Source organism: Phaenicophaeus curvirostris, chromosome 19 (genome assembly GCF_032191515.1).
Source record: "Phaenicophaeus curvirostris isolate KB17595 chromosome 19, BPBGC_Pcur_1.0, whole genome shotgun sequence".
Classification (NCBI taxonomy): Eukaryota; Metazoa; Chordata; class Aves; order Cuculiformes; family Cuculidae; genus Phaenicophaeus; species Phaenicophaeus curvirostris.
Window position 1 is genome coordinate 4,947,996 of NC_091410.1, and position 26,959 is coordinate 4,974,954.

Consider the following 26,959-nt stretch of genomic DNA (forward strand, 5'->3'; position numbering starts at 1 on the left):
CCTGCAGCACCAGCACATGTGCTGTACTTGCCTTTCACTGAGACCTTTATGAATAAGTGGCTCATTATCTTCTCTCATTACCTTCTCATTACCCCTCTGTCACCACCCAGGGGCTGCTTCTCACCACAGCACTAACCATGCCCTCCCCATCACCCTGTTTACATCTGCACCACAAACACACACTTGCTTCATTGAATCATGGAATAGTCCAGGCTGAAAGGGACCACAAAGCCCATCCAATTCCAAGCCCCCCTGCCATGGGCAGGGACACCTCCCACCGGACCAGGGGCTCCAAGCCCCAGCCAACCTGGCCTTGAACATCTCCAGGGATGGGGCAGCCACAACTTCTCTGCGCAGCCTGGGCCAAGGCCTCCCCACCCTCACAGGAAAACATTTCTTCCTAAGATCTCATCTCAATCTCCCCTCTTTCAGCTTTGAACCCTTCCCTCTTATCCTGTCCCTGCACTCCCTGATCAAGAATCCCTCCCCAGCTTTCCTGCAGCCCCTTTCAGTACTGGAAGCTGCTCTAAGGTCTTCCCGGAGCATTCTCTTTTCTCCTCTTTCCACAGCTCCTGGCTATTCCCAAAAGCCCAGCAGACTGGTTTTGTAGGACTCGGCTGTGCCTGTTACCCAGTCTCCTCAACAAAAGATGTTTTGCTGCCAGTTGGCATTTTTATTTTCTGTTAACTTAAAATGAAGTCTTAAATCTCTAATGTGTGGTGCTGAGCAGCACTTGGGGGCTCAGTGTCTTCATGTTCCCTCTAAAAATGAACTTCATTGAGACAGGCAAAAGGTCCCCTCCCGCCTTCCACACACAGGCACTGCTCGGGGAAGGGAAGTAGCAAAGCTGACCCAAAGAAAGCCTCAAGTGCTCCTCTTAACCTTTCTCACATCAGCCTGCTTTGTCAGCTTTCCTGTTCCTGACATCCAGGACTGGGATCTGCTCGAGGAAACACTCAGCTGTCTGCTCTGGGGACATTCAAAAGCCCCCATCAGTCATTACCAGCGTGAACTGACAGAAGCAAAGCTCCTGGCTGCAGGGTAGCAGAGGCAGAGATGATTTTGCTGGCATGAAACACAACCAGAACAGGCCTGAGGCTCCAACACCAGGGCAAGATCTCAGCCTTTATATGGATGCTGTAATGGAGAAACAGCCAACCCAGGTCATTCTCCAGAGCGATTCCGGTACTTGCTTCCCCTTCATTAGCAACCTAGACAAAACACAGCCTCCTGTAAGATGCCGAATGGTTTATTCGGATTCTAAATAAAGGGTTTGGAAAACTGATCTTATGGAAAAAAAAATCGGCTGAGAAAACCATAATAAAATGGGAAAACAGCAACATTTGCATACCTAAATTAACCTCAGAATAAATTGGGTCCCATTTTACTGTGGAATTTCCTCCTCGGAGCTGGGTTCTGATACCTTGATACATTCTTCATAACCTGAGACCTGTTCTGGCAAACCCGCAGCCCCTCAAGGGCTTCTCAAACCTGATATCTTCCAAAGGTCACAGCTGCTGCTGTTAACACTATCAGTAGCTTCTAGCATAAAACCAAGCATTAAAACAGTTCAGAGGGAAGAACTTTTGCCTAAAGGAAGAGTGACACGTGGACTGGCGAGACCCAAGAACAGGAACCACATGGGCAGATACTGTCGGCACAAGAACTCACGCTGCTAACAGCAGCTTGGTGGCTTCAGCCCACGGAGATCCACTGATGACCAGCAAACTCAGACACCGAGGCCAGCCCTCTTCTCCCACGGTGTCCATGGGCAGCCCCCTCAGCACCGCATGCTCCCAAGGCCTGTGGAGAGCAAGGCATCTCTTGCAGAGCAGAGCATTCTCAACCTTGTTTCTTTCAGTTGACTGTTTTAAGCTTCTTGTTTGATAGTTCCTGATGGTTCTTGGCTTGTTTCCGTTTGTGGCATGGTGCTTCCTTGTTCTCCCCACCAGTCAGTTTGTCCAAGACTATAGAAGCCTCCTTCAGAAGGCGCATCTCCCGTTTTTCCTTCCGCTCCTCCATTTCTACTATATCATCTGCAAACAAAGCCTTCAGAGGCGGGATCAGCTTTGGGATGACTGGAAAGTCACCAAAACGTACCTGAAACACATCAGACACAGGACCACCTTCATGAGAGTTTCCTTTTGCCTTCCCTCCTACCCTGATGGCTTTCACTTATTCAATGGCAAGGTACTTCCTTGTACTGTGTGCAGCCCCCAGCACAGCAGAACCCTAACATCGCTGATGATTTTCAGCTGCATTTACACTAGGACAGTCATCATTTTCAACCCTACAGATCCCACATGCTAAATTCTTTACAGATATTTTACATTTATAAGAAATTATGTGGACGCTGCACAAGTTTCGACTGATTTGTGAGCTATTCTCACTGCTACCACTGCGCTGAATCTAGCGGCAGCAGCCTTCAGATCCTGGATGTCTTTTGCAGCACACCAATTAAAAAAGGAGCAGGAAGGAAAGTAAACTTTGGGTTTCAGCTGGGAGAAGGCTGCGCAGAATAGAGATGACATGAGGCAAGTACCCACTGTGTTAAGAGTGGACTTTTGTTCTCAAAAGACATCAGCATCCATCTTCCCCTCTGCCACCCCATGTTAGTGATGTCTGCCGACAGCAGTAAAAAGAGATGTTTCAGAGATTAACCTTCAGAAGATGGTGTATTGATATATTATAAGTGGATAATATTATTCATAAGCAGACATCCCAAAGTAACATTGAAACCTTTCCCACAGTCTGGATCAAAGCTCCCAACTCACCCTCATATGATCGAATGCAATTCCAACCTTCCCACTGAAGTCTTCACTGAACAGCGGGATCTTGGCGTATCTCTGACTGAAATGATTGAGCATGATGAACTCCGCATTCATCTGCATTCCAGTCTTAATTGCCTGGGAGGTTGTGCTGCAAAGGGAAGAGGAACATGGATGGCCCCATATGCCTTGGTCACGCACAAGCTGGCTAGAGCTGCCGGGGCAGGGCAGGCTGCTTTGCATCCACAGCCACATCACCCCAACAGCCAACACTAGATACCATCTACCATCGGGCACAAGGTGTACCCAGCTCTCTGCAGGCACTCAGGCACCTCTTCCTCTGCTAACACATGCACTGATGGCACAACTCTCAACTTGCAAATGTTGCAGGAAAACAGCTGTAACTATTTGGAGCTCTACAATTAAAGAGCTTCACACACTGGGGACAGGGGCTTATTCGAACACTTGTCCCCAGGGTGCTAGCTAGCCAAGCTCACTTGGACTGTAGCTTGTGTGTAATTCTGTAATGCTGCTCTCTGGTCCCCTCACTTCTGCAGTGGGCAGCACCTGGTATCGCTGACTGCAGCATTCAGTTTCAATCCTGTGGTTGGCTGGAGGCATGACAACTCTTCTACTTCCTGAGCTTAGCCCTGACGTGTAACCAAGCAGACAACCTTTCCTTTGAGCTAGTCTATTTGTAGAGTTACTACTGTCCACTTGAAAACCTTTTCCTGTCTCTTCTTGGGGACATTCAGACGAGCTGTGAAAGTTACAGAGCTGGTGCAACACATAAGACACCATTTTGAGTACTGAAGAGTTGTACACACACCAGAACTATCTACAGGACTTGGGTCCTTCATCACCAGTTACAAGGACAAAGCCCAGCTCTGCATCTTCACCTTCCCAATAGTGACAGACAGCAGAACACACCCTACCTGTGTGTCTTCTCTATTGCTTCTTTTTCCATGCCATCTTCCAGCGTTGCTTCATGGATCAGCAGGTTAGCATTCTTCCCTGTGTATATAATCACACAGTCAACCTTCAGCTGAATACAGACCACATCAACTGCCGACATCAATGCTCATTTCCCTCCCATAGCCCCTCACCACGTTGTGAGCACAGCATCACAGGTTTGGGGTTGCCTGCTTCTGATACTAACAGTTCAGGATCTCTCTCCAAGAGTTTCCTCAAGTGGAGGGTTTTGCCACCTACCCATTTGTACTAAAGCCGTGCAGGGCATTGTGTCACCAGAATAGACTACTTTCCAGCCAGATTTGTGGACCACTGAACACGCAAAAGCATTTTTACAGTGCAGGACCTCGCAAGTCTGAAACTGAACAAGGATATTAGTGTTAGACCTCAGGTCCCCTCCTGCCCCTCACAGCACCTGACCCTGCCAGCTCGTGTGCTTACCTCAGCCAAGTCGTAGCTCTCTAATAGAGAGCTGACAAACCATTTGGCTTTCAGTTTGATGTTCTCACAACCTTTCACAAGAGACTGGGAAGAAATCATTCTGCGAGGGAGGGGAGAAGAGTGAAGTAAGAACAGTTACAAAGTGAAACCCCATCTTGTTGTTAAGCAGCCTATTTCTCCTATCTCTCCTCAGTTCAGCATCTTTCAAACAAGACATTTTTGTACACCTGTCCATTTTTTCCCTTGCTTTCACTATCCAGTCCCCAGTAATTCATCCAACCATGTTTTTTCACTAGCCCAATTCCCTTTTCCTAAGGAAAAGAAAAGCCTGCAGGTAAGTCTCTTACAAATAGCACAACTGAGTAACAAATCCTCTCCTCCCCTTTGCAAACTGCACATCCTAATTCTACACACAGCAGAAGGAGTCAGAGGAGCCTTCAGCAAAGGGCTAGGGGAACGGATGACAGTAGCTTGCCTCAAATAAGGACCCAGCAAGGACATTTTTCCACATGACACATAGAACACTCACTTGATGTCTCCAAGAATCTCTTCACAGTGGTTGTGGTACTCGTTTAGCCAAGGCATGATTTGTTCAGGTGCTACCAGAAATAGAGGGCTGAAAGTCTGACCAAGGGCTGCCTGGAGAAACAACGGCAGAGGGAATAAAAATCAGTACTAGGTATAAACCAGAGTGGAGAGAAGAAAAACCGAGGGAAATAATAGTGCTTCTCCATTACTCAGAACCTCCCCTCCCCTTACTCTAAGGCAAGTTCAGGAGCAGTTAACCACCACCACTACTTACAAAAGCTCTCCGTCTCTCCATCAGGATGTTCAACAACCCCTGCAAAGGGAATAAAAGAGACAGCAAGCTGTGGTCAGAAACAGCCAGGGCATAAATGGCAACAGTGCTACTGTAGCTGAGCAAGCTGCATTTTCTGGAAAACCTAGTCAGACACATAGGATTACTGCTTTTCCAATAACTGCAACCGACTGAGTTGGTCTAACACTTCTGCCCCCAAGCTGGTGGCCAGCAGCCCACAGCACAAGCTCCTCAGCCCTTTCCAGTGCTGCTGTGTCTGCTCCCAAAAGAAGGACAGAGAGCAGAAAGTCTCTACGCAGCATCTCAGACCTAGTGTGGCTTCCAGACACAGGACAGCAGACCAGCAAACAGCCTGCCCTGATAAGGCCCCATCGAGAACAGACCGACTGGTCCTCCTGTGACTGCTTATCGCAAAGCACTGAAGGAAGCTGGGTTGGACACTGCTGAAAAATCAGTTTTGCATGATCCTGGCAAGTCCAGAGGGACCTCTAGCAGAAAGGGAGAGGCGATTAGAAACACAGATTCAGTAGCATCTGTGGAACGCAGAGGGGAGGCACAGCCTACAATCATCAGCTGCAGCTACATCTCAATCCCAAAAAGCAGAGCATGCCTGCACAGAACTCCTTCTTCCAACATACTCAACCTACCGAATGATGATCAGTATGCATGTGAGACACAAACACAGCTGCTAGGTTACATAGCACTTGGTCAACTTTCTCTCCATAGTGGCGACAGAGCTGTCCAAATGTTCCTTCTCCACAGTCCAAGAGAAGGGACCGGGTAGAGCTGGCAAGACAAGTGACAAAGACATTTAGCAGCCACTGTATGAGCTCTGACCTGGGTCCGTTCAGGGAGGGGGATCTTTTGGGTTGGAATGCAGAGAGCTCTCTGTCCTCTCCACCTGTAAATGCTACTCCAGGCCTACTATCAAGGCTTCAGAAATGCCTTTCTGCCCACATAGCTCATTCTGGTCTTGTGTTGATGCTGAACATACCCAGATGGTAAATGAATGAAGACAATAAAAGTTAGGCTTTATAGGTGGCTCTGAAGTCTTCACAACCTACAGAGACACAGATACCTGAAACCAATGTCCTACAGATTCCACAACAAGGGTGCTCCCTGTGTGATCCACACACCAGTCAGAACAGCCCTTGGGCAACACCCTCTTGGGACACTGAGTTTCTCCAAGCAGAACACACAACATTGGGATTTACCTGGTATTTACCAGTGTGGAACTGACATTCCGGATTTTCATTGGAATTGCAGATCCTGTTCCCAAGAACACAATTTCTGGATAAGCACACACATTTCCTAGAAAAAACGGACAAGAAAGATTTAAAAGTGTTATTCACGTACAGCCCATTCAGACACCACTTAGTTCAACCGTCTTGGAACTCGATTCTACAGGTCCACCACGTTCATTTTTGCCTACACCTTTCTGGCAGCAGCCGAAGTAAACAATGGAAGACAGAACAAGCACCACCAAGAAAACATGTCATAGTACCTAACGACATATCCAAGGAGTGCAAAAACCAAGGACTCTGCTAATTGCCCACAAAAGAGCTGGCAGTTCAAGAGGGACCCAACTCTCCCTGGAATCAAGGTGCAGTGAGTCCTGTGTCATACCATGAAAGCTTCACTGCCAACAGGACAACTGCAATTGAGGAGAGTCGTCCCCCACAGGAAGCTAGTTCTAGAGCAAGCCTGCTCCCAGGTAACAGAGCTTGTACTGTGGCTGCTTGGCAGCATTCCACACAAGCAAAGCTCTGGTCATTTCAGAGAAATAACGTGAGTGCTTTGTCTTTCAATCCCCCCAGCAGCACTCAGTCTCCAAGCCAGCACAAGAATAAATCCAACTGAAATGAGCTCACTGCGTTTACACTAAGCGTGTCCTCTGCACAGCTCCAGGAGGGCTTAAAAGCATCCCTCAGGCAGCAGGAAAACTGTATGTTCACAGCTGGGTTCCAAAAGCAGTGGGTCACTAAGATCTCTTTCCCATGACACTGATCCAAGACAAAGTTGATGATCCTTACCTGGTAGAGCGGGCAGGCTCTCTTTGCACTCCTTCACACGAGTTTGGAAGTCAGGGAGATCCAAGGCTTCACTTACAAATGCATCCTGATCACAGACAGTCACAGCATCTCTGTAACAACAGGATGGGGCGTGGTAGGAACTTACAAGACAGCACTTTTCAGAGCTAAGTGCCCAATTACTGTGCTAGACAGCCTTACAACAACAGGTGAAATGCGCCTTCCAAGCTCCATTTTGGAAGGCTGGAGAAGACACATCCATGAAAACAGCATGTGCCAAAAAGGTCTGGTTGGTCTGAGCCACACCACAGACATAATCATTGCATCAGATTGGAGAAGTAGCTGGAAAAGTGCTATGCTCTCCTGCGCTACCCAGATCCAGAGCTGCTAGACACTAGAGGGCACTGTAAGGTAGCAGAGAGAATCCTAGAAGAGGAACAACTCCAAAACCCTCCAGGAACCACCTAGAAGCATAAAGTACCTGTGTCCTGGTCCTGCATCAAAGCACGTGCAGTACCACAGGCCTTCAGACATCTTAAGCAGAGAAAATAAAACTTCCTGGCATCTAGGTCCTTCTACTCTGCCCAAGAGAGACAGAAATTTGAGCCACAGCAGCTGGTATCCCCTTGCACCGTGGGGACCCCTGCCCTTAAGGTCTTCATTGAGCAGCTCCACCTACATGACCACAAAGCAAGAAGAAGCCTGCAACTGTTTAACCACCTGCAGCTTTTCACTCTAAGATCACCTGAACACCTAGAGAGCCCAAGAAGACTTTCACCAGGCTCCCCAAAAAGTTTCTCCCTGCCACAGCTGGGTGTACAGCAAGTGAGGTAAAAGCAAAGGACAAAGGAGCACACAACACTACAAGAGCAAGGGACAGTAACCTCCCATTTGAACACGGGCTGAGAGACCTTGGGTTGTTCAGCCTGGAGAAGAGAAGGCTCTGGGGAGACCTTAGAGCAGCTTCTAGTACTGAAAGGGGCTGCAAAAAAGCTGGGGCAAGGCTCTTGATCAGGGAGTGCAGGGACAGGATGAGAGGGAAAGGTTTTACACTAAAGCAGGGGAGATTGAGGTTAGACCTGAGGAAGAAATGTTTTCCCGTGAGGGTGGGGAGGCAGTGGCCCGGGCTGCCCAGAGAGGTGGTGGCTGCCCCATGCCTGGATGTGTTTCAGGCCAGGGTGGATGGGGCTTTGAGCAACCTGATCCAGTGGGACGTGTCCCTGCCCACGACAGGGGGCTGGAACTGGATTGGTTTTAAGGTCCCTTTGAACCAAACCATTCCATGATTCTACGAAACAAAATTCCGAACCACTGGCCAGGTGGTGTTTTCAGTGGTTCGCTCATATGTGTCCTCCACCTTGACTGATGCTGTCAGGGACAGGGACACACCCTTTGGCATCTGCCACAACATGGCTTGCAGGAAGAATCTGAAAAAGATGCCTCACACCATCCTCCCTCAGCACACTGACACTGAAAAAAGTGCTTCAAGCCAACACCTAAAGCCTGTAAGCCAAAGATTCCCACTGACCTCTGCCACTCTTGTTGGGGTCTGAAGTGGTACTTCAAGAGGCACTCTCCTCGCACGATGGGCACGCTACACACGGCCTCTTTTTCCTACAGGGAGAGGAATGACACTAAACACAGTCTTTGCTCAGAGGCATGAGGTATGCAAGCAAGAACGGCATGGCCTACCTTGCTCTGGTAGGTGGTGAGCAGAGGGAAGATCTCAGGGTGGATGAGGTTTAGCTGAGTTTGGATTTTGTAGCTGCGTGGGTTGTGCACTGCAGAGGAATTCTCATTGAGCACCAAGTGCTGAGTTCCAGGTCCAAATCTGCAAGAGGACAGTAAAACACACAAGAGCTTCAGCCCATGTTCGCAGAATCACAGAATCACCAGGCTGGAAAAGACCTCCAGGATTATCGAATCCAACCATTCCTATCAAACACTAAACCATGGCCTTGAGCATCTCATCCACTCATCTTTTAAATACCTCCAGGGATGGTGACTCACATGTGAGCCATTAGCTAACACCCCATCGGGGCCAGAGAAGCCCTGCTGCCAGCCAACAGCTATTTCTACTCTGGGAAAACAATTTGCACCCCAAGAACATGTTGAGCCCCAAGAGTGACACAAAACCAAGTAATCAGAAGACCACATACCTTTCCAGCCATTCCTGGTACCGGCTGTCTTGAAGCACCAACTCCGGAGTCATGTGAATAACCAAGGCCACCTTGTCCTCAGTAATCCCTTCCTGGTACCTGGGACACACCCAAATACAGTAAGAACACCTGTTCACCCTGGCATCCCTTCCATTCTCCCTCTTGGTGCCACCAGAGATGCCCCCGATGAAGCAGGCAGAGCATAGGTCTTGAGAGCACAGCCCAGGAGCTGGGCTCTGCATTGCAGGGGTCTGGGGAGGGGGCAAAAGGGGCAGAAGTTCTGCACTGAGGGCACCTCTACCCTGCCCCCAGGGCAGTTTCTCTCCTCAAAAACCAACATCTGCAGAGCCTTTCAGAAGCCAAACATGCTTCTGCACAAGCCCTACACTACCACATGCAATCCAGGCTTCCACTGCATAGGCAAGCGCAGTCTCTACATTGCTCCCCAGCAAGACCACAGTGCGCATTTCCTTCTCTGGAGGCCCCAAGGGAAGACAGGCCCTGTCACAGCCACAGAACCCCAGGAGTCCCGCACAGCCCTGCCTTTCTTAAAAGGCTCAGGATCTACCACCAACTCTTTCTTGCATCTCCAGCTCCTTAGCAGTGCCAAATAACTCAAAGAATCATAGAAAAGTTTGGGATAGAAGGGATCTCAAAACCCATCCAGTTCCACACCGCTGCCATGGGAAGGGACACCTCCCAATGGAACAGGTTGCTTAAAGCCTCATTGAACCTCGCCTTGAACACCTCCAGGGATGGGGCAGCCACAAATCTCTGAGCAACCTAGGCTACTGCCTCCTTAACCTCACAGGAAAACATCTCTTCCTAGGGTCTCATCTCAATCTCCCTCTTTCGCCTTAAAGCACCAGCCAGAAGAACCAATGTGTTTAGCAAAGAACAAGAACTTCTCTTTGGCAAAGCTCAGCACAGATGTCTTCCCCCAAAGACCCAGAGGTCACCCAGCTCCACTACCTTCGGAAGGTGTCATTTTCACAGACAGCATCCACAAAGCCCTCATTAGGACACTCCAGCACAATGAACACTGGGCCAGGATCAGCCGGGGTGCACAGTTCTTCAGGGAAGAGCTGCAGGCAGACACACAAAGGTCACACCACAATCAATACACACAGCCCTCTTGCAGCATTACGTCCCACTCTTTCAGCAGCTGTTCTCTCACCAAACCCCAAGCAAGCAGCTCCATGCAGGTGCTCTTAATGCCCAGCAAACCCAGCCAGGGCAGTTCTTGTTCCCTTTCTGCTTTCATTACACAGGTCTGTATTTTGCTGTGTAACAAATCCCAAACCTGGTCTCAGAGCAAAGCAAAAAATAACAGAAGAAAAGGAATTCTAGCAGCTTCTAGGTTCCCCCAGCAGATTCAGATGGTAGCAAAAGCATACTTAAGGAAAAAAAAAGCTTTGTGAAACTCTTATGGACACAAAGGTACATCAATCTTATCTTCCAGGTTAGAATCTTCACTTGCAGATCACCTGAAACACAGCCAGAGCTGGCTCAGCCCCTTACTTCAGAGCAGCATTTAGGAGATTAAGATCCTGCACACAGGAACCACTGAACTTCTTTTGGTCTTAAAAGTGCAAATAGAGTAGGGAGGGAGCAACAGCTACACAGGCATACAAACCCCAAGTTTAAAATAACTCCATTAGTTCACTCCTAGACCTGCATCAACTTTGGGAAGGGGAGATGAAGCAGCTCTGACAAACAGCAGACACAACCACACTCACAAATGAATTTGTTTCACAGCATATTACTCCCCTAATCACCCCCCTGCACGAGCTCCAGGGGTGCCCTCCGTGAGAGCTGCTTTCAGCAACAACTTAGGGCTGGAACAGGGACCAGTCAGTAACCAAAAGCAGCCACTCAAAGCTCAAAAACAGCAAAATCCATGCCAGCTTCTTCACAAATAAAACAGGAAGCAGGGAGAGACAGTCATCATCTACTCCTGCCGCAAGAATGGGTGTAAAATGATCAACCAAAAACCAACCAAAACTCTGTCCCAGTACCTACTGATAAGCAAAACATTCTTCATAAAAAGATTGTCACCCCAAGAGCCCCATGAAGTGGGAAGGTGGGCAAAGCCACAGCAAAAAGTACAGATATGTCTTACCTCTCTGCCTTCAAAAGTGACGCTCTCCCCATTTTTGAGAGCTGTAATGATGGGAAGAATGGCTGGAGTTCCCCTGAAAACAGGCCATAGAAATATTCAGCTTGCCAACATCAGCATTCTTGGTGTTGCCCCATCCCCAAGGCTGAGGTCCTGTACTCACACTGGCAGGCCCATCTCCTGTGCTTTAGCTGCTAGGAATTTCCCCTTCTTTGGGTGAATCTGAAGAGTTAAATAAAACACAATTATCAGCCAGATAAAGAGGGACAGGAAACAAGATACACATACATCCAAGTTTGAGTGTTTGCCCTTAAGCCAAGGGAGTTTTTCTTTTTTACAGTTCCACAGTCACTAATTCAATTTACCCCCAAAACCCTTTTACTGAACTTTCTAGTTTCCAAGATCACGTTGCTGCTTCTTGCTCTGTTCTTTAGACAAGTGAGCAGGGCATACTTCCTTCCTGTAAGCATTAAGCAAATGGAACCTGTGTACTCCTAGCTTGCTGCTCTATAAAGAGCCTTTCTAAAAAAACGGCTCTAGTTTTTACACATTCCTACTCACACTACAGTTACTCTGACCTTTGAAAAGTAGAATCACAAAACAGCCTCACAGTCCGGCTTGAAAATGCCACGTCCAATTAAACATATTTAGCAAGTGTCCTAATGACAATAGGAGGCATTTCTTTACCCAGGGGGTGGTCAAGCCCTGGAACAGGCTTCCTGGAGAGGTGGGTGATGCCCTGCACCTGTCAGTGTTTGAGATGTATTTTGACAATGCCCTTAATAACCTGCTTCAACTTTTGGTCAGCCCTGCAGTGATCAGGAAGTTGGCCCAGATGATTGGTACGAGTCTCTTCCAACCAAAATAGTCTAGTCTACATCCATTTAGAGAACCTTGTGTTCAAGCTTACTTTACAAACGAAAGCCATCACCATGTCAGGCTGCCTGTTTGCACGCTTCTGTTTGTCACCTGTGGAAAAAAAAATAATCAAAATTACTCAGAATCATCACTGATGATCATTTTCCTTAAGACCAAAACGTGTCAGGATTTGCTAAAGTATTAACAGGAACATCATCCAGCCAATTTGGAGCCTAGCAGCAAAATGTTACAAGCACCTAAGGGCAGAGCCCACCATTTCAACCACCAGAAACCAAAACAAAGTCCAAGAGTGAAAAATAATCAACCCCAACACCGATAATTAAATTACAAAGGCTGGAGCACGCACTCCAGATATGGACAAATTACTACAGGGACTAATCTCATCTCAAAGGATGGATTGCATCCAATTCCTAGGCCCTGGGAGGCTGCATCAGCCTCAATAGTACCAGAATTCATTCTGCTCCACACAATCCTTCAGCTGAGCTTTTCTACAGACCTCTCTTCCAGAGAGCAATCAGCTTGGAGGACAAATATATATCCTTAATTAGGTGTTACTTCATTAAAGTTCATTAAAGGTCATTCCATTTTTTTACCTGTTTTCTTAAGACTTTCTTTTTCCTTGCCCTCCTCCAAGCTTTGCTGTACAGCTCTTGGGGATCCAGGCCCTGTGATGCCATTAGGGCTATTTCTGTCTTGGGTTGATGCTCCAGGACTCTGAGGTGGTGTATTTTCAGCAGCTAGAGGTTTTCCTGTCCCAAATCCAATGAAACCAGACAAAAATCACTCAGTCAAAAGAGATGAGAAAAACACGAGTAGCATTCCATCTTCCACAACAGTCATGTTTAAACTGTGCCAGAATACAGAGCTCATCCCTCTGTCTGACTTGTGTTTGCACACTCTGGTCCAAAATGTCAGCATCCATCAAAGTCCTTCAGGTTCTCTCAAAACTGCTAAACTCCATCAAGTCTGTACTTTATCACAGTTTCCATCAGTAAGAAAACTCCATTGGCTAAGAAAGCCAAATCCAGTGATATTTCATGCGTTACTCCAAACGCCCACACCTAAAGGAACAAACCAATGCTCTGACTCAGCAGGTCTTGTTTCTTTGAACAAGATTCTTCTTCTGAGGAAAACATGCAAACTAATTAACCTCTCCTTGCTCAGGCTTGCAAACAGAAACCGCTCCTTTAACCATGGTAAGTGTGGTTACTGAACAGGTTCTTCTCTGTCTGATGACGGCATCACATGCTCACCTAAAAGAGGTATTTGGTGGACTGTCATCGTCTCATCCTTATACTCAGGCTCTGTGTGCAACTGCACAGCTGAAAAAAAGATCAGAAACCAGTATCAACAAATTCAGCAGATTCACACTCTACAAGAATTGAAATCAGAAAAATATCGGCCTTCTTAAGCAAATCCTGCTGAATGTTCCCCTTTCCTTCCTCTGCCCAACTGCAAAGATCAATGACTAGTTAAAGTTCTTAAAATCCACAAAAAGCCCACAATGCCACAATAAGCAAGTTCATTGGGAGGCTCTGGAAGCAAATTGCCATCACCATGCTTTAAAGCCAAATCCTCGCTACAGGTCAGACAGCCTGGCAGTCACCTATCAGAAACAGAGCTGGAAACAGTTTTTCTTCCTCGTGACAAAGAGTTGAATAGCGTATCAGATCAAACCAAATGTTTAAACCTTTCTTTGAGTGGATCTAAACCAGAGGTATTCATTCTGCAGTTGTTACTGTTCAATGCAACCTTGCCTGTAGCTACAACAAAACCACATCACTGACCCACGTACCTAAATCCATCCTTTTCAGGGGCCCGGGAAAGAGTCGGATGGCTTTCAAGTAGTTTTGCTGGAAAAGAGACAGCATATCAGGGGGCCACGCCCATGCAGTACAATTCCAAGCACCACTTTCCAGAGCTGCAGTGACTTCCAGTGGCCAGAAAGCACAGGACAGGTGTCCTGGCTCCGGTGGGCATTACTCATCCAGACAGTGAAAGGAAAATAAACAAACACTCTCCCCATTCATTCCATCAACATCATCAGTCAGGAGATACTACAAGGAAATAAAACAATGCTGAAGATTGGAACTTTCCAGCCTAGACATGGCATTAGGCTGGCAAGGATTGCATTAAGTAGAAAACCAGAGACCAAGTTTCTGTTTAAAGAAAATGGGGAGGGAGCAGACAGAAAATCAAAGGACACTTTTCCAAAACAGGATTTACAGGAACACTAATTGACAAGACAGTTTAAAGGAGCAGAAGCCTGATGGAATCCTGTGCATAATTGAAGAGATTCGCTTTTTAATACTGGCCCTTCTGACAGAACCTTTGGACTGGCCCCAACTCAGACCAGCATTTAACACCTGCACAATGATTCACTCATTTAATACCAGCTCTCCCAGTTTGAAAGTAAGATTTAACATCGAAAGGGTTCACTTTTCCTTCCACAAGCTTCCCATGCTTACCAGCTTTGGTGGCCCCAGGAAGACACATCTTTGAAGCCCTATAGCCTGTAGTGTGAGAATCATACCTAAAAGAAAGCAGAGAAATAGCTTTATCACAGCCCCACTAACACCTTGTACATGACACAGGAATGATCCCTCTCAGTGTATAGCACAGCTGGATCTCTCTATGAAGGCCAGAACTGAACTCTAATCCAAATTCTATTTTGCCTCAGCTTTGAGGCAGCTTCAATAAACCACTTATCTCTGCAGATAAATAAATATCTACAAATTTTGATAGCCAAGATCAACCACAGTAGTTACCTGAACAGACTATTAATCCTCTCCTTTCTTGGAGATATTAAATGGCAAGAACCAAAGCGACCTCTTCTAATTTCACCCTGCTTTGAGAACAGGGATTAGCTAGAAGCCTTTGTAGGTCCCTATGAACTCGTATTAGTCTGACTCACAAACAGCTCCATGACGCTGGTCCTTTCCAACCAAATAATTCTATGACTCTGTGAACAATGTCTCTCTTGGTGATGCAGAGATTGTCTTACTGCACACCGGGCTGAGGATCCATATTTTGGACAACAGCAGCCACCCTTGCCCCAGGGAACCGGGCCCTGCAAGAGGAACCGAGCCCGGCTGCCAGCTGGGCCCTCAGTCAGCGCCACAACTCATCTGACAGCCCCTCCTCACCCGGCAGTCCCCCGACCTCACCTGGCAGCCCTCCGACGTTGGCCCAGGCCACCCGGCTGAGGAAGATGCTGTCCAGGTGGGAAATCTTCAGCCTGCGGGGCGAGACGGGGGTGAGCGGGGCCGAGGCCGCCCCGGGGCCGCCCCCCCCCAGCCGCCCCCACTTACTTGTGCTCCTGCATGGCCCGCTGTGTGCCCTCGCCGCAGTTGAAGAGATACCTGAGGAGAAGGAGAGGGGTCATGGCAGGCCCAGGCGAGGCGCCCCGGCCCCAGCGCCGGCCCCGCACTCACCGGTTGAACTCCGAGAAGACGTAGACGGCGGCGCCCGCGTCGCGGCTCCCGGCCGCCACCACCTGCACGTAGACGGTGTTGGGCCCCGCCAGGCCCGTGCCCGCGCTGCGCCGCCGCTCGCGGGCCCACACGTGTCTCGGCACGTCCTTGGGCCGCCGCGGCGCCGAGGAGGAGGAGGACGAGGCCGCGGGCTCCGCCATGGCCCAGCCCGCCGCCCGCCGCCGCACCGGGCCCAGCAGCGCCCGCGCCACCGCCCACATCCGCGCACCTCCCCGCCGCGCGATCACGTGACGAGAGACAGCCAATCAGAACGGAGAGCCCGCCCGCCCGCCGGCCACGCCCGCCAATCGGCGCGCAGCGGCCAGGCCGGCGGCCTCACCACGTGACGCAGATCAGCCAATCATAAGGGAGACCCTCCCCAGCCGGCCCGCCCATAAAGCGCCGGCTCGGCCAACCGGCCGCTCTCACGTGACTTGATTCAGCCAATCGTGACCCGCCCCCGCGCAGCGCTCCGGCCGAGGGGCGGGGCCTGGAGGGGCGGGGCAGACCGGGGGCGGGGGCAGAGCAGGGGGGCGGGGGACAAGGGGGGGGTGGGACAGGAGTTGGGGGGCCAGGGCACGGTGGCCAGCTGGTCAAGGAGGGTAATTCTGCCCCTCTATTCCTCTCTTGTCAGACCTCATCTGGAGTCCCGTGTCCAGTTCTGGAATCCTCAACGTGAGAAGGAGATGGAGCTGTTGGAACGGGTCCAGAGGAGGCTACAAGGATGATCAGAGGGCTGCAGCACTTCCCATCTGAGGCCAGGCTGAGAGAGTTGGGCTTGTTCAGCCTGAAGAAGAGAAGGCTCCGAGGAGATCTTATAGTGACCTTCCAGTACCTGAAAGATGCTTACAAGAAAGCTGGGGAGGGACTGTTCATAAAGGCTTGTGGTGATAGGACAAAGGGGAACAGATATAAACTGAATAAGAGCAGATTTAGACTAGACATAAGGAAGAATTTCTTCACCATGAGAGTGGTGAGGCACTGGAACAGGCTGCCCAGGGAATTTGTGGCTGGCCCGTCCCTGGAGGTGTTCAAGGCCAAGTTGGATGGGGCTTGTGCAGCCTGATCTGGTGGGATGTTGCTGCCCATGTCAGGGGGGTTGGGACTGAATGGGCTTTGAGGTCCCTTCCAACCCAAATTATTCCATGATTCTGTGACAAGACGGGCCAGGACAGGACGAGAAAGGACAGAAGAGCGCAAGACAGGACAGGACAGGACAAGATAGGCCATGGGTGAGGGGGTCTGTTGGGGCCTGGTGGCTCTGCAGAAGGTGCAAGGAGGTGGTGGTGGAGCTGCAGCCAGGCTTATCTCAGCATGCTGGGAAGTGGCAGCCGGTGGAATCATAGAATCATGGAGTGGTTTGGGTTGGAAGGGACCATAAAGCCCATCCAGTCCCAGCTCCCCTTCCATGGGCTGGGACACCTCCCACTGGATCAGGAAGGAAGGCCTGCTATGAGGATGATGAAGCTCTGGGTCAGTACCCAGCAGGGCTATGTGGTCCCTCTTCTCGGCAGCAGCCAGGACTGAGCTGGATAAATCTCTGTGCGCCCTGGGAGCTGAGCCAGCTGTGAGCAGTGGTAGCTTGCACAGATTTGTATCCATATATAATAATGATTGCTTAGAGTAATGTGCATTCTTTTATGCTTGACTTGTGTAAATCAAAAGAAAAGAGTAGTTTGTGACTGGAAACCCAGAATTGGCCCGCTTAGGGAGACCAACCTTGAAGAGGGGACATGGTGGACAACATCAGCTTAACCACGCATGCTCAATAGACTAATTTGACAAAAAGATACTTAGAACCAATTCCTAAATGTCCCCAGGGAGACCCTCCTAGCAGAAGTGCCAAGTGTAACGAGTATACCAGTGTATGGAGGAATAGTGTGATTAAAGCCTTTTCCCAGAAGTAAGATACATCTGCATGTAATGAGAAGATAGAATGCTCCAGTACTCATGTGTCTTCAGATGAGCCAATCCCACACACACTTGGTGCTGAATAAAGAATGCCTGCTTTCTAAAACTAATAAGAGTCTTTAAATGTTTTATTTTGACTGACATCTACAGTAACAGCAGGAGTCTGTCCCTCCAAACCCAGACTGTGATCTCCAGTCTCCTTTTCACCGTTTCCCCATTGCTCACAAGCTCCTTTCCCACACAAGCCTTGTTCAGGGCCTGTTTACAAACACCAGCCGATCCAGGCCATGGCTCAGTTTATTTTTGAGCTCTCTAAACCCACTCTGAGTTCTCTCAGGCTTTCTATTTGCTTCAAAAAGAACCACTAAATTTTACTGGAACCCAACGTAAACAACCCTAATCATCAATATCCCTTTTCTCCCTTTCTTCCAAAGGCAAACCTTATCTTTCTGAGTACTTTGCTTTCCAAACACTCCCTTTATTCTTAGTGCCAATGCTCTTCCCTTTCTTTTCCAGTGATCCAAGCAAGAACTTTTGACTGGGGACCTGTCCAAACCTCTAGATCTTTCCATGGTTGTTTACAGCTGTTCCATCAGTCTTTTTTTTTAAATCTATAACTCACTGTCTCGCTGCTTTCTGACTCCCATCTCTTCACAATAGCTCACATTAGCATGGTCATTTTCCCTGGTTTTCCCCACTTCTGGATGAAATAAAGGGTTTGTTTCATCAAATGGTAAACTCTGTTCCCACACGTTTTACACGTTACAGTCCTACACTCTGGGCACTTGGCTCTGCTCCCTGTAGCTACATAGGAAGGGAAACATCAGTTTAAGTCTTAAATTGAATCCTAGTAGAAGTTGAAGTTTCCTAAAGGTGAATGCTCTATCTGCGCATCCCTGTCCTGCTGCTGTGTTGTTTCTTCCCTGTGTCAGTGATGTTCTGCTCAGGTGCATAATTAGGGCATATGGAAATGCCTTTTTTTTTTTTTTGGTGCTTAGTCAATTTTTTTTACACCTTTGAGAGTCCAAAAGCATTTTTAGGGTTCTGACCAGCTGGCTTGGGATTTCCAGCCAATGTTTCTTTAGCCAATGAAATAAGATGATGTGTGGTATTTTACTTACCTTAATGAATCCTGGCAATTTTGCTCACCTTTGCTGGTTGGGTTTTGTGTGCACAGACTAGGATTCAGAGCTGTGACCTCACTAAGACACTGTAAAGTGACAAAACTACTTGTTGGATTTCACAGGGAGTAAATAAAAAACTCTGAATCCAGTATGAAGTCCATGCTAACAAAAGCACACAACTGTCCTTTGTGTTTCCTGCTGCAATGTTGTCTGGGCAGCTCACATATTGGGGTGAAATTGCACAGACTGGCTCATGGTTCAGGAGGAAACATCTTTTATTCTGCAGTTTTGGTCATTTTGGGGCGTTAGAGTGGCCCTGGCTTAATGGATTTGTTGGTGAAGTGGGGTCATCCCAGAGTTTAGTCCCTATAGTACTTTAAAGTGAATGACTCATGCATTTTGCCAACGTTATTCTTGCCGTGATTCAGATTTCCTTTGAAAACTGTCATCTGGAGTAATGGCTGTGGTCTGTTGAGGTGCAGCAGCAGTGAGCTTTGCCTGGGTTATGATGAGGACCAGGAATTGTGCAGAGATGTGGGGATTACATCCCCACGTTTCTCAGAATCCCTTATGTAGTGCTACAAGAACAGACTGACAGTGGCTTTTGCCCTTCAAGCTTTCTTTGTGTGCAGGAGGTCGTGCTCTGGAGCAGGGCTCAAGTCTATGCCAGGCAGTGGGACAATGCTTGTGAGCGGTGTCTGCGGAGGGTGTCAGGAACATGCTGGTGCTGCAGCAAGGAGCAGCATCCGTCAGAGGTGCCTGCTAAGGGGCCACGGGGTTGGTCTTTGCTCTAATTGAGTCTACAGAGATCCAAACCTGCCTCCTGAGCAGGGAAAGGCCAAGCTGGTTTGCAGCCTCTTATCTGTGTGTTCTTTTGGTGCTCATGATCTTTGTCTGCTCTGTATAAGACGTGGCCTGTCCCAGTGTCCTCCTGCAGGCAGAGCTGGCGCTGATCTGAGCTGCCTCCAAGCGACCATCAGTGATCTGGGAAGCCCCAGTCAGTCGGAACCTCTGTGAGGCCAGGGATGGGTGTGAAGCAGAGTTCTGATTTCCTGGAACACATCTTCTGGCCCTTTGATAATACCTGCTAAATTGCAGTCTAATTTCCCTGGAATGCCTCATCTTTCCAGCTTGTGAATATCACATGCAGTAATCAGCCCCAGCTTGGAGAGTGATTATAAGATCAGTGCTGCCTGAGGGTTGCGAGGAAATGCACCCTGTCTGGTCCACTAATATTTAAATAACACATGATAATGCAGAGTTTGGTTAACTAATTCAGCCAAAGTGATAACATCAGCCATGCAGTAAGAGAGATTTAAAAGTAATATCCTGACAGATACCACAGACTGACAAAGGAGCATCCCTGAGACTTCCCCCAGGTGATACTGATGCTTCGATTCATTTGCTAATGCAGACTGTACGTTAGCCTGATTATCCATTATCCTCTGTAGTCTGGAGTGTTATTAGACAAGCAGGTTTCCATGCAGACTGAAGACAGCACAGGGCAGTATGAAGAGTTCAGATGGGTCAGTGTCCTGCTCAGGCTTCTTGTGCAATTTGTTGCTTGTAAAGTTAATCATTCTGGGCAAGATAAGAAGTGAAAAAATAGAAGACCTCGAGGGTAAAGCAATAACCATGATGTCCTGCTCTCAGACGAGAGGTTCTCTCCGAGGCACCAGGAGCTTTGCCATTCAAGAGACTGCTCGTGGCTGTGCAGGGATGAAGATGCCATGCTGTAGCAGGAGGCACTGGGAGACAAGAGGCGCTGTGAGGCATGTAGCTGGCAGAGTTTGTCTGGTATTCAGTGTGTATGTTCTCTGTACGGAACTGGTGTAGCATTACAGAGCATGTTCTGGTCCCAAGCTTTGCCCTTAAGGTGTTTCAAGACCTGGCCCAGTGTGGAGCAGGACTCTAGCTCAGCAGTGAAAACCATGGTCAGGAGCATCACGCCAACAGCCTGAGGGACTTCCCTGCAGGTCACAGCATTACCTTGAATAGTGAAGCTCCAGGACAAGGCTGTCCCAGACACCTTTTCTTGCCACCCTTTGGGCCAGGCACACTCCTGCCTGCCCCACCACCACCTCAGAGACAAGATCAGCTTAGGTGAACTGAGCAAAATCAAATCTCAAACAGACAAGTGCCTGGAATATCCTGCCTAAGCTGAAGGCACAGCAGGGGTGATCCAGGTGAGGGGGTTCTGACACAGCGGAGAGCTGGTAGGAACTGAGGTACTGTCTCCTGAGTAGGATACAGAGTCAGAGCCAAGAGCTGAGGCCATTCTGGGTTGCAGAAGGAGGCTTTTTCAGTAGTGAGACTCCAGTGTATGTGCTGTCTGCCGAGGTCAGTGCAGAAGCCATCATGGTGAAGAAGCTCTTGAGGTGGCTGTGGGCGAAGCAGGGAGTTTGCTCTAAACATTGCATTTCTTCTTTTGCACTGGATGTCTGAGTAATGTTAACGAGAGCTCGGGGATGTCCTGGCACTTCACAGCACTGCATTACGAAGAACCGTTTTCTTCTTTGTTTGTGGAGTCTTGTTCAGATGAACAGGAGACTGGGTGAACAGCACCCAGAGCTCATTCTGCTCCTACTGCTCCTTGACTGACCCCACAGCAGTGTGCAGCATCCCTTTAGCTGCAGATGCAAGCCCATAGCTGAACTTGCCCCTGCTGAGCAGTGGAGCAGATGACATGCAAAAAAGCAGTTATTAGAGAGCTTGGGATAAGCTTGTGCAGGCAAGAGTGCACACAGGGGTTGGTTTGGCTGTCCAGTACTTTGAACCCTCTTGTTTATGGTGTTACCTCTTCTCATTCCCCTTCCCCCCTTGATCTCTACACAAACCATCAGTTACCCACATCACCGCATTCAGTCTTCTGTTTCATCACAGAGCTCGTAGCTGTTCAGCAACTTAGGTTTCCACTGCAGCCTGGCAAGTCCCTGGAACAGGCAGGATATCCTGATGTCTTACAAAAATGGCATAATTTCCTAGTCTAAAGGGACTGAGCAAGGGAGTTGATAGCGGCATCTGCCTTCATGCCAGTTTGGATTACAAAATTGCTATCACATCTTAAAAAGGGTGTGAATACCTGCTATTTGTCCTTAAACAATGGTTACCTGCAGGGGAAGTGACTTTACTTTTTCAGCAATGAAGCCCAGGCCGTAGCAGCCTGTAACATAACATATAAGGATGAGAAGTTTGCCAACTGCCTGTCAAGACTGCAGTGACAGCAGCCAGGAAAACAGAGTGCTTGAGCCAGAAACTGCAGCAGCCTGGGGCTCGACACCAGTGAGCAAGCTGGGATGCAGGGCTGTGGAGAGCGTGGTGCTTGCTCAGCACCTGGGAGGGTTGGATGTAGCAAGGGATGAGAGGCTTCCCTGCCCCATCAGGGATGAGACCATGTCTTACCTGGTGTCACGAGCATTGGTGGGTGAACTGTGCTGATGGGAGAGTGACAGAGAAAACAGGGAATGCTGTGGGAGCTCACATGGATATCCCTAAGTCTTTCCTGCTGTTACAAGGTCCATGCTTGTATCTGACAAGACACTTATCTGGTGTGGGTATCCTTGTGTGGTGTCTTACTTCTCAGGCGCTGTCTTCCAGATGGGTTATCCAGCACCTCATCTGCTCATCTCCTCTCTGCTAGCAGGTGTCCATCCTCCAGTCCCCAGTGTGCCCCTTGGAGGGACATTCAAAATATAAAGGCCATTCCCCTGGGCTGTTCCGTGTTCATGCTGCTGACAGCAAACGTGAAGACAAGGTTCCCTATCTTCTGTGCTTTTCCCACACCCTTGCCCTCACCATCACAGGCAGAACCTTGCAGAGCAGAAGCATCCTTGGTCCTGCCTGGTCTGTGCTACCCTCTGTGTGCCCTGGTCACATCTCGTATAGACTGAGACACAGCAGAAAGGCCAGCACACCTCATCTAGGTCTTACCAAAACAAAGATCAAAAAGCACCTTGGTTATTCACTTGTGCATCTTTAAGAGAGGAAAACTCAAGTGCCACTGAACCTTTCAGCATGGTGGTGAGTAGCATTAGCCATGGCCCAGCAGAGAGCAGGAGCATCTAGCGGCTTCTGTCCTAACAATTATAAATAGAACTTGGAGGATGGGGGATGCAGGGAAACCAGCCATGGTGTGGAGACCTCTGGGCACTACCTGTGCTCTCTGACTGAGCCATCACAGGGAGTGCAGAGCCTGAGCTCCATTTAGGTCTTGCCCCAGCCTCTCTGGGGTAGAAGCAGTGCTGCGATTGTCAGTTGCACATATTGTCCTGATGCTCCACAGGATGCTTCATCCAACTGCAAACTCTGCCTTGGCTGTGACCAGGGGACTGCAGAAGTATTCACAACAAGGAACTAAATCAACAGAGAAAATACAGAAACCAAGACACATCCTTTTGCTGCAGTTTAGATCCCATGGACTTAATCTGCGTGGCAGCAGCAGGTTAAGGTGGGTTTGACTTCCATGGGGCAGCCCACCCGGGTTATGCCTGGTACCACACAATACAGACAAGGCTGGAGCCTCCCCATAGAAACGCTCTTCTCTGCCTGCACCCTCAGAAAGAGCCAATGTACCGTGGAGAGAAGAGACTTCCCATGTGACAGTGAACAAAAGAGAGATGACACTAGAGCCATAGTGTCACAAACACCATCCTCAGAGCAGACTTTCAGCTCACACAATTGCCTATAGCTCCCAGAAGGTGTGGATCTCATTCAATTAACCATGAATCTTCTCCTCTAGCATCCCCAGGGAATGAACAAAGGTTCCTGAGTGAACCTCACTCCCTGTAAGATTTCTCAGACTACCTTCCATGTGTACAAAGCCCTAAATCACCTAGTGCATCGCAGGAAGACTGTAAAATGGTTTGCATGAAGCAATGGGACAGCAGGGGCTCAGAGAGGATTCCCTCTTGCTTGACATTGCAACATGCAGGACCAAAAGCAAAAGCTCAAAGGATTTCTCTTAAATCTGTTGAGTCTGTCTCTGCAGACCCACAGTGGTGGATTCTACCTCCTGTTTCTGAGTGATACAGTAATCATCATTATTGACAACACAGAATAATCAAGAACAGATATCTAAGGAATCCAGGAGAAGGAATACATTTGATAATGCTGATTTTGCCATAAATGCCGAATTTGAACATAGGTAGTTGATAGGATTACCCCAGGAGGTGAACTTGCAGGTGGTTTATCCCTCAGATCAGTGGCATTTTGCTGGGAAAAAAGCCTTGCTTTTCACCAACAAATAATGGCAATAGTTGACAGAGGAGTGGGGAAATGTTCACAAAGTGGCACCGGGTATCACAGGGACCGCCTTAGCCAGGAAAACCATCAAAGAGACAGAAAATAAATGAGCACGAATACAGCCAGCTAATGGGGAAAGAGAAACCAATCCCTTGGGCCACAGGAAGAAGTGAATCTCGAATGATTTCAGGGAGCGAACATCAAGGTGTAACCCTGGGAGCTTCATTAAAAAGAGTTTACGTTTCTTATCTATGATCTCCCACAGCCCTCCTGGTCCTGTTTCTGCTGGGAGAGCAGATGTGTGGCTATGCCGGACCCCCTGCCGCTGCAAATCTCCCTCTCCCAGTCACGCCTGGTGGGGGGATATTGCTTTCTGTTCCTTTGATAAAAGGAAGGCAAACACTCAGCACCCAGTTGCAGAGGATCTAGAATATTTTTAGTTCTGGCTGTCAAACTATAAATTAAATCAATTCCTGTTGTTTTAAGAAGGAACACGGTCCTTCTTCATATAATTTACTTTTCATCATCTGTCCATGGCACATGAAAACCCAGCCAGCATCATTGAGCTGAATTCATCAGTGGTTTAAGTAAGTGAAGGAGCAGGAATAGAGCTTCCCTTTCTGCAGCAGAACACAGGGCAGCTGAAATGTAGAAATTGAGGCTTTTCCCACCTACCATGAACAGCAAACTGCAGTGTGTAAGTGTGGGACAGGGGAAAGCATGCAGAAGTGGAAAAACACCTCTGTCAAGGCATGTTGCGTATCCCAGTCACAGCCATTAACCTGAGGGGGTGCACTGGGAAATGCCCTGCACTCTGCTTTTCCAGGTCAAAACTTCATGAAGCTGGGACTGAAGAGAACGCCAATGACTGCAGTGGAGAGGACGAGCCTTCAGAGGGACAGAGAGTAGAAACTGGATTGAGACCAGGAAGTTTGCTGAAGAATCAGTGCTAAGGAAAGCCAAACACCTGGAAATACACCACCACACAGAGAGGGCATGCAGGCAGCCTCAGCTTCAGCCTCACAGGAGCCTCCTCCTCCTCCAGCCCCTTGCTGTCCAGTCCCCAATATAAAAAGGATATCAAGCTGTTGAAACAGGCCCAGAGGAGGGCTACGAAGATGATACAAGGACTGGAGCAACTCCAATATGGGGACAGGCTGAGAGAGTTGGGCTTGCTCAGCCTGGAGAAGTGAAGGCTACGGGGAGAACTCAGAGCAGTTTCCAGCACTGAAAGGGGCTCCAGAAAAGTAGGGGAGGGGCTCTTGATCAGGGAGTGCAGGGGTAGAAAGGGGAACAACAGTTTTCAGCTGGAAGAGTGGAGATTGAGATGAGAATTTAGGAAGAAATGCTTTCCTGTGAAGGTGGTGAGGTCCTGGCCCAGGTTGCCCAGGGAAGTTGTGGCTGTCCCATCCCTGGAGGTGTTCAAGGCCAGGTTGGATGGGACTTGAAGCAACCTGATCCAGTGGGAGGTGTCCCTGCCCATGGCAGGGGGGTTGGAACTGGATGATCTTTAAGGTCTCTTCCAACCCAAACCATTCTATGATTCATTCTATGATCCATCGCTCCTAGGCTGCCCTGGGGTTCTGTGTGCCCTGATCGAGCCTTTCCTTCGTTAGTTTTTCGCTTTACAGATGAAGGAGGTGCAAATTGCAAGCATATAGAAAACAGTCCATGTCTCTGATTTAGGAGGATTTAGTGCTGTGCTCTGCTTTTCTCTTCTCAAGACACGTCTGTACTTATTAATGTATGACCCAGGAGGTTGGTGTTACCCACCGAGGATTGTTCTGGGTCTGATCACACTGCTCAGAGCCAGTACTGTGCCAATGTTATGAGCTTCCAGCTCCAAGACCAAGCCTCACCAAACTGAAACCAGCCTGACGGGCCCTTCAGGACCAAGTTTGAGATAGCAGGTAAGGCTCAGTCTGCTCGCGTGGAGAAGCCTCCGAGCTGCATGGGCAGGGAGGCTGCCTGATCTGCCCAAGGACAGGCAGAAGACTTCATGGCACAAGAAGGTGTCGTGGACCAGACTGATGTCCAGCCACAGCATCCTCATCACCAGCATGCTTGGTGTTGGTTGACAGCGACTGAACATGATCCAGCAGTGGCCCAGGTGGCCAAGAAGGCCAATGGCATCTTGGCTTGGATCAGAAACGGCGTGGCCAGCAGGTCCAGGGAGGTTATTCTCCCTCTGCACTCAGCGCTGGTGAGAGCGCTCCTTGAATCCTGTGTTCAGTTCTGGGCCCCTCACCACAAGAAGGATGTTGAGGCTCTGGAGCGAGTCCAGAGAAGAGCAACGAAGCTGGTGAAGGGGCTGGAGAACAGGCCTTATGAGGAACGGCTGAGAGAGCTGGGAGTGTTTAGCCTGGAGAAGAGGAGGCTGAGGGGAGACCTCATTGCTCTCTCCAACTACCTGAGAGGAGGTTGTGGAGAGGAGGGAGCTGGCCTCTTCTCCCAAGTGACAGTGGACAGGACAAGAGGGAATGGCCTCAAGCTCCACCAGGGGAGGTTTAGGCTGGACATTAGGAAAAAAATTTTCACAGAAAGGGTCATTGGGCACTGGAACAGGCTGCCCAGGGAGGTGGTTGAGTCACCTTCCCTGGAGGTGTTTAAGGCACGGGTGGACGAGGTGCTGAGGGACATGGTTTAGTGTTTGATAGGAATGGTTGGACTCGATGATCCGGTGGGTCTTTTCCAACCTGGTGATTCTATAATTCTATGATCCCTTTTCTATGCTTCTAGGAAGCAGGCTGCATGCAGTTTGGGACACTGTTTGAAGACCTGACGTATGTGCCCTTAGCTCAGCTACCAAGAGTCGAGAAAGCCCCAGCTGTACTCGTGGAGCTTTCTCCAAGATCTGCCTTGCAAGACCCAGCGCAAACCCGGGCACTGAGTCCTCTCCACATACTGCCTCATCGCCCACCAAGGATGCCCGGTGAGGAGTTGACCTCTGCCTCCTCGCGCGGACCCAGCCTGCCCCGAGCCGCGGGTCCCCGCCCTGCAGGAGCCCCGGACCGGCCCTAGG

At 49.1% G+C, this 26,959-nt stretch overlaps 1 protein-coding gene across 1 annotated transcript; it reads right to left on the reverse strand.

Annotated features, from left to right (window-relative positions):
* Nucleotides 1–1,233: 1,233 nt before the first annotated feature.
* On the reverse strand, nt 1,234–15,891 carry ELAC2 (elaC ribonuclease Z 2). The gene is made up of 24 exons (XM_069872320.1): nt 15,623–15,891; nt 15,500–15,550; nt 15,356–15,426; nt 14,657–14,721; nt 13,984–14,041; nt 13,442–13,510; nt 12,782–12,937; nt 12,220–12,278; nt 11,473–11,531; nt 11,313–11,385; nt 10,163–10,275; nt 9,191–9,289; nt 8,724–8,862; nt 8,560–8,645; nt 7,035–7,144; nt 6,216–6,312; nt 5,649–5,787; nt 4,984–5,022; nt 4,711–4,820; nt 4,182–4,281; nt 3,981–4,101; nt 3,704–3,782; nt 2,775–2,919; nt 1,234–2,100 (listed from the first exon to the last, which is right to left on the reverse strand). Exons 1-24 carry the CDS (start codon nt 15,880–15,882, stop codon nt 1,858–1,860), a joined length of 2,541 nt encoding a protein of 846 aa, XP_069728421.1. The 5' UTR covers nt 15,883–15,891; the 3' UTR covers nt 1,234–1,857.
* Nucleotides 15,892–26,959: the final 11,068 nt, after the last annotated feature.

Coding starts and splice junctions, on each gene's coding strand:
- ELAC2 (XM_069872320.1), bottom strand. CDS start 15,882: ATGTGGGCGGTGGCGCGGGCGCTGCTGGGCCCGGTGCGGCGGCGGGCG. Junction 11,386..11,472: donor CAGGAGATGGGCCTGCCAGT/GTGAGTACAGGA, acceptor GCCTGTTTTCAG/GGGAACTCCAGCCATTCTTC. Junction 6,313..7,034: donor GAGCCTGCCCGCTCTACCAG/GTAAGGATCATC, acceptor CGTTTTTTCTAG/GAAATGTGTGTGCTTATCCA.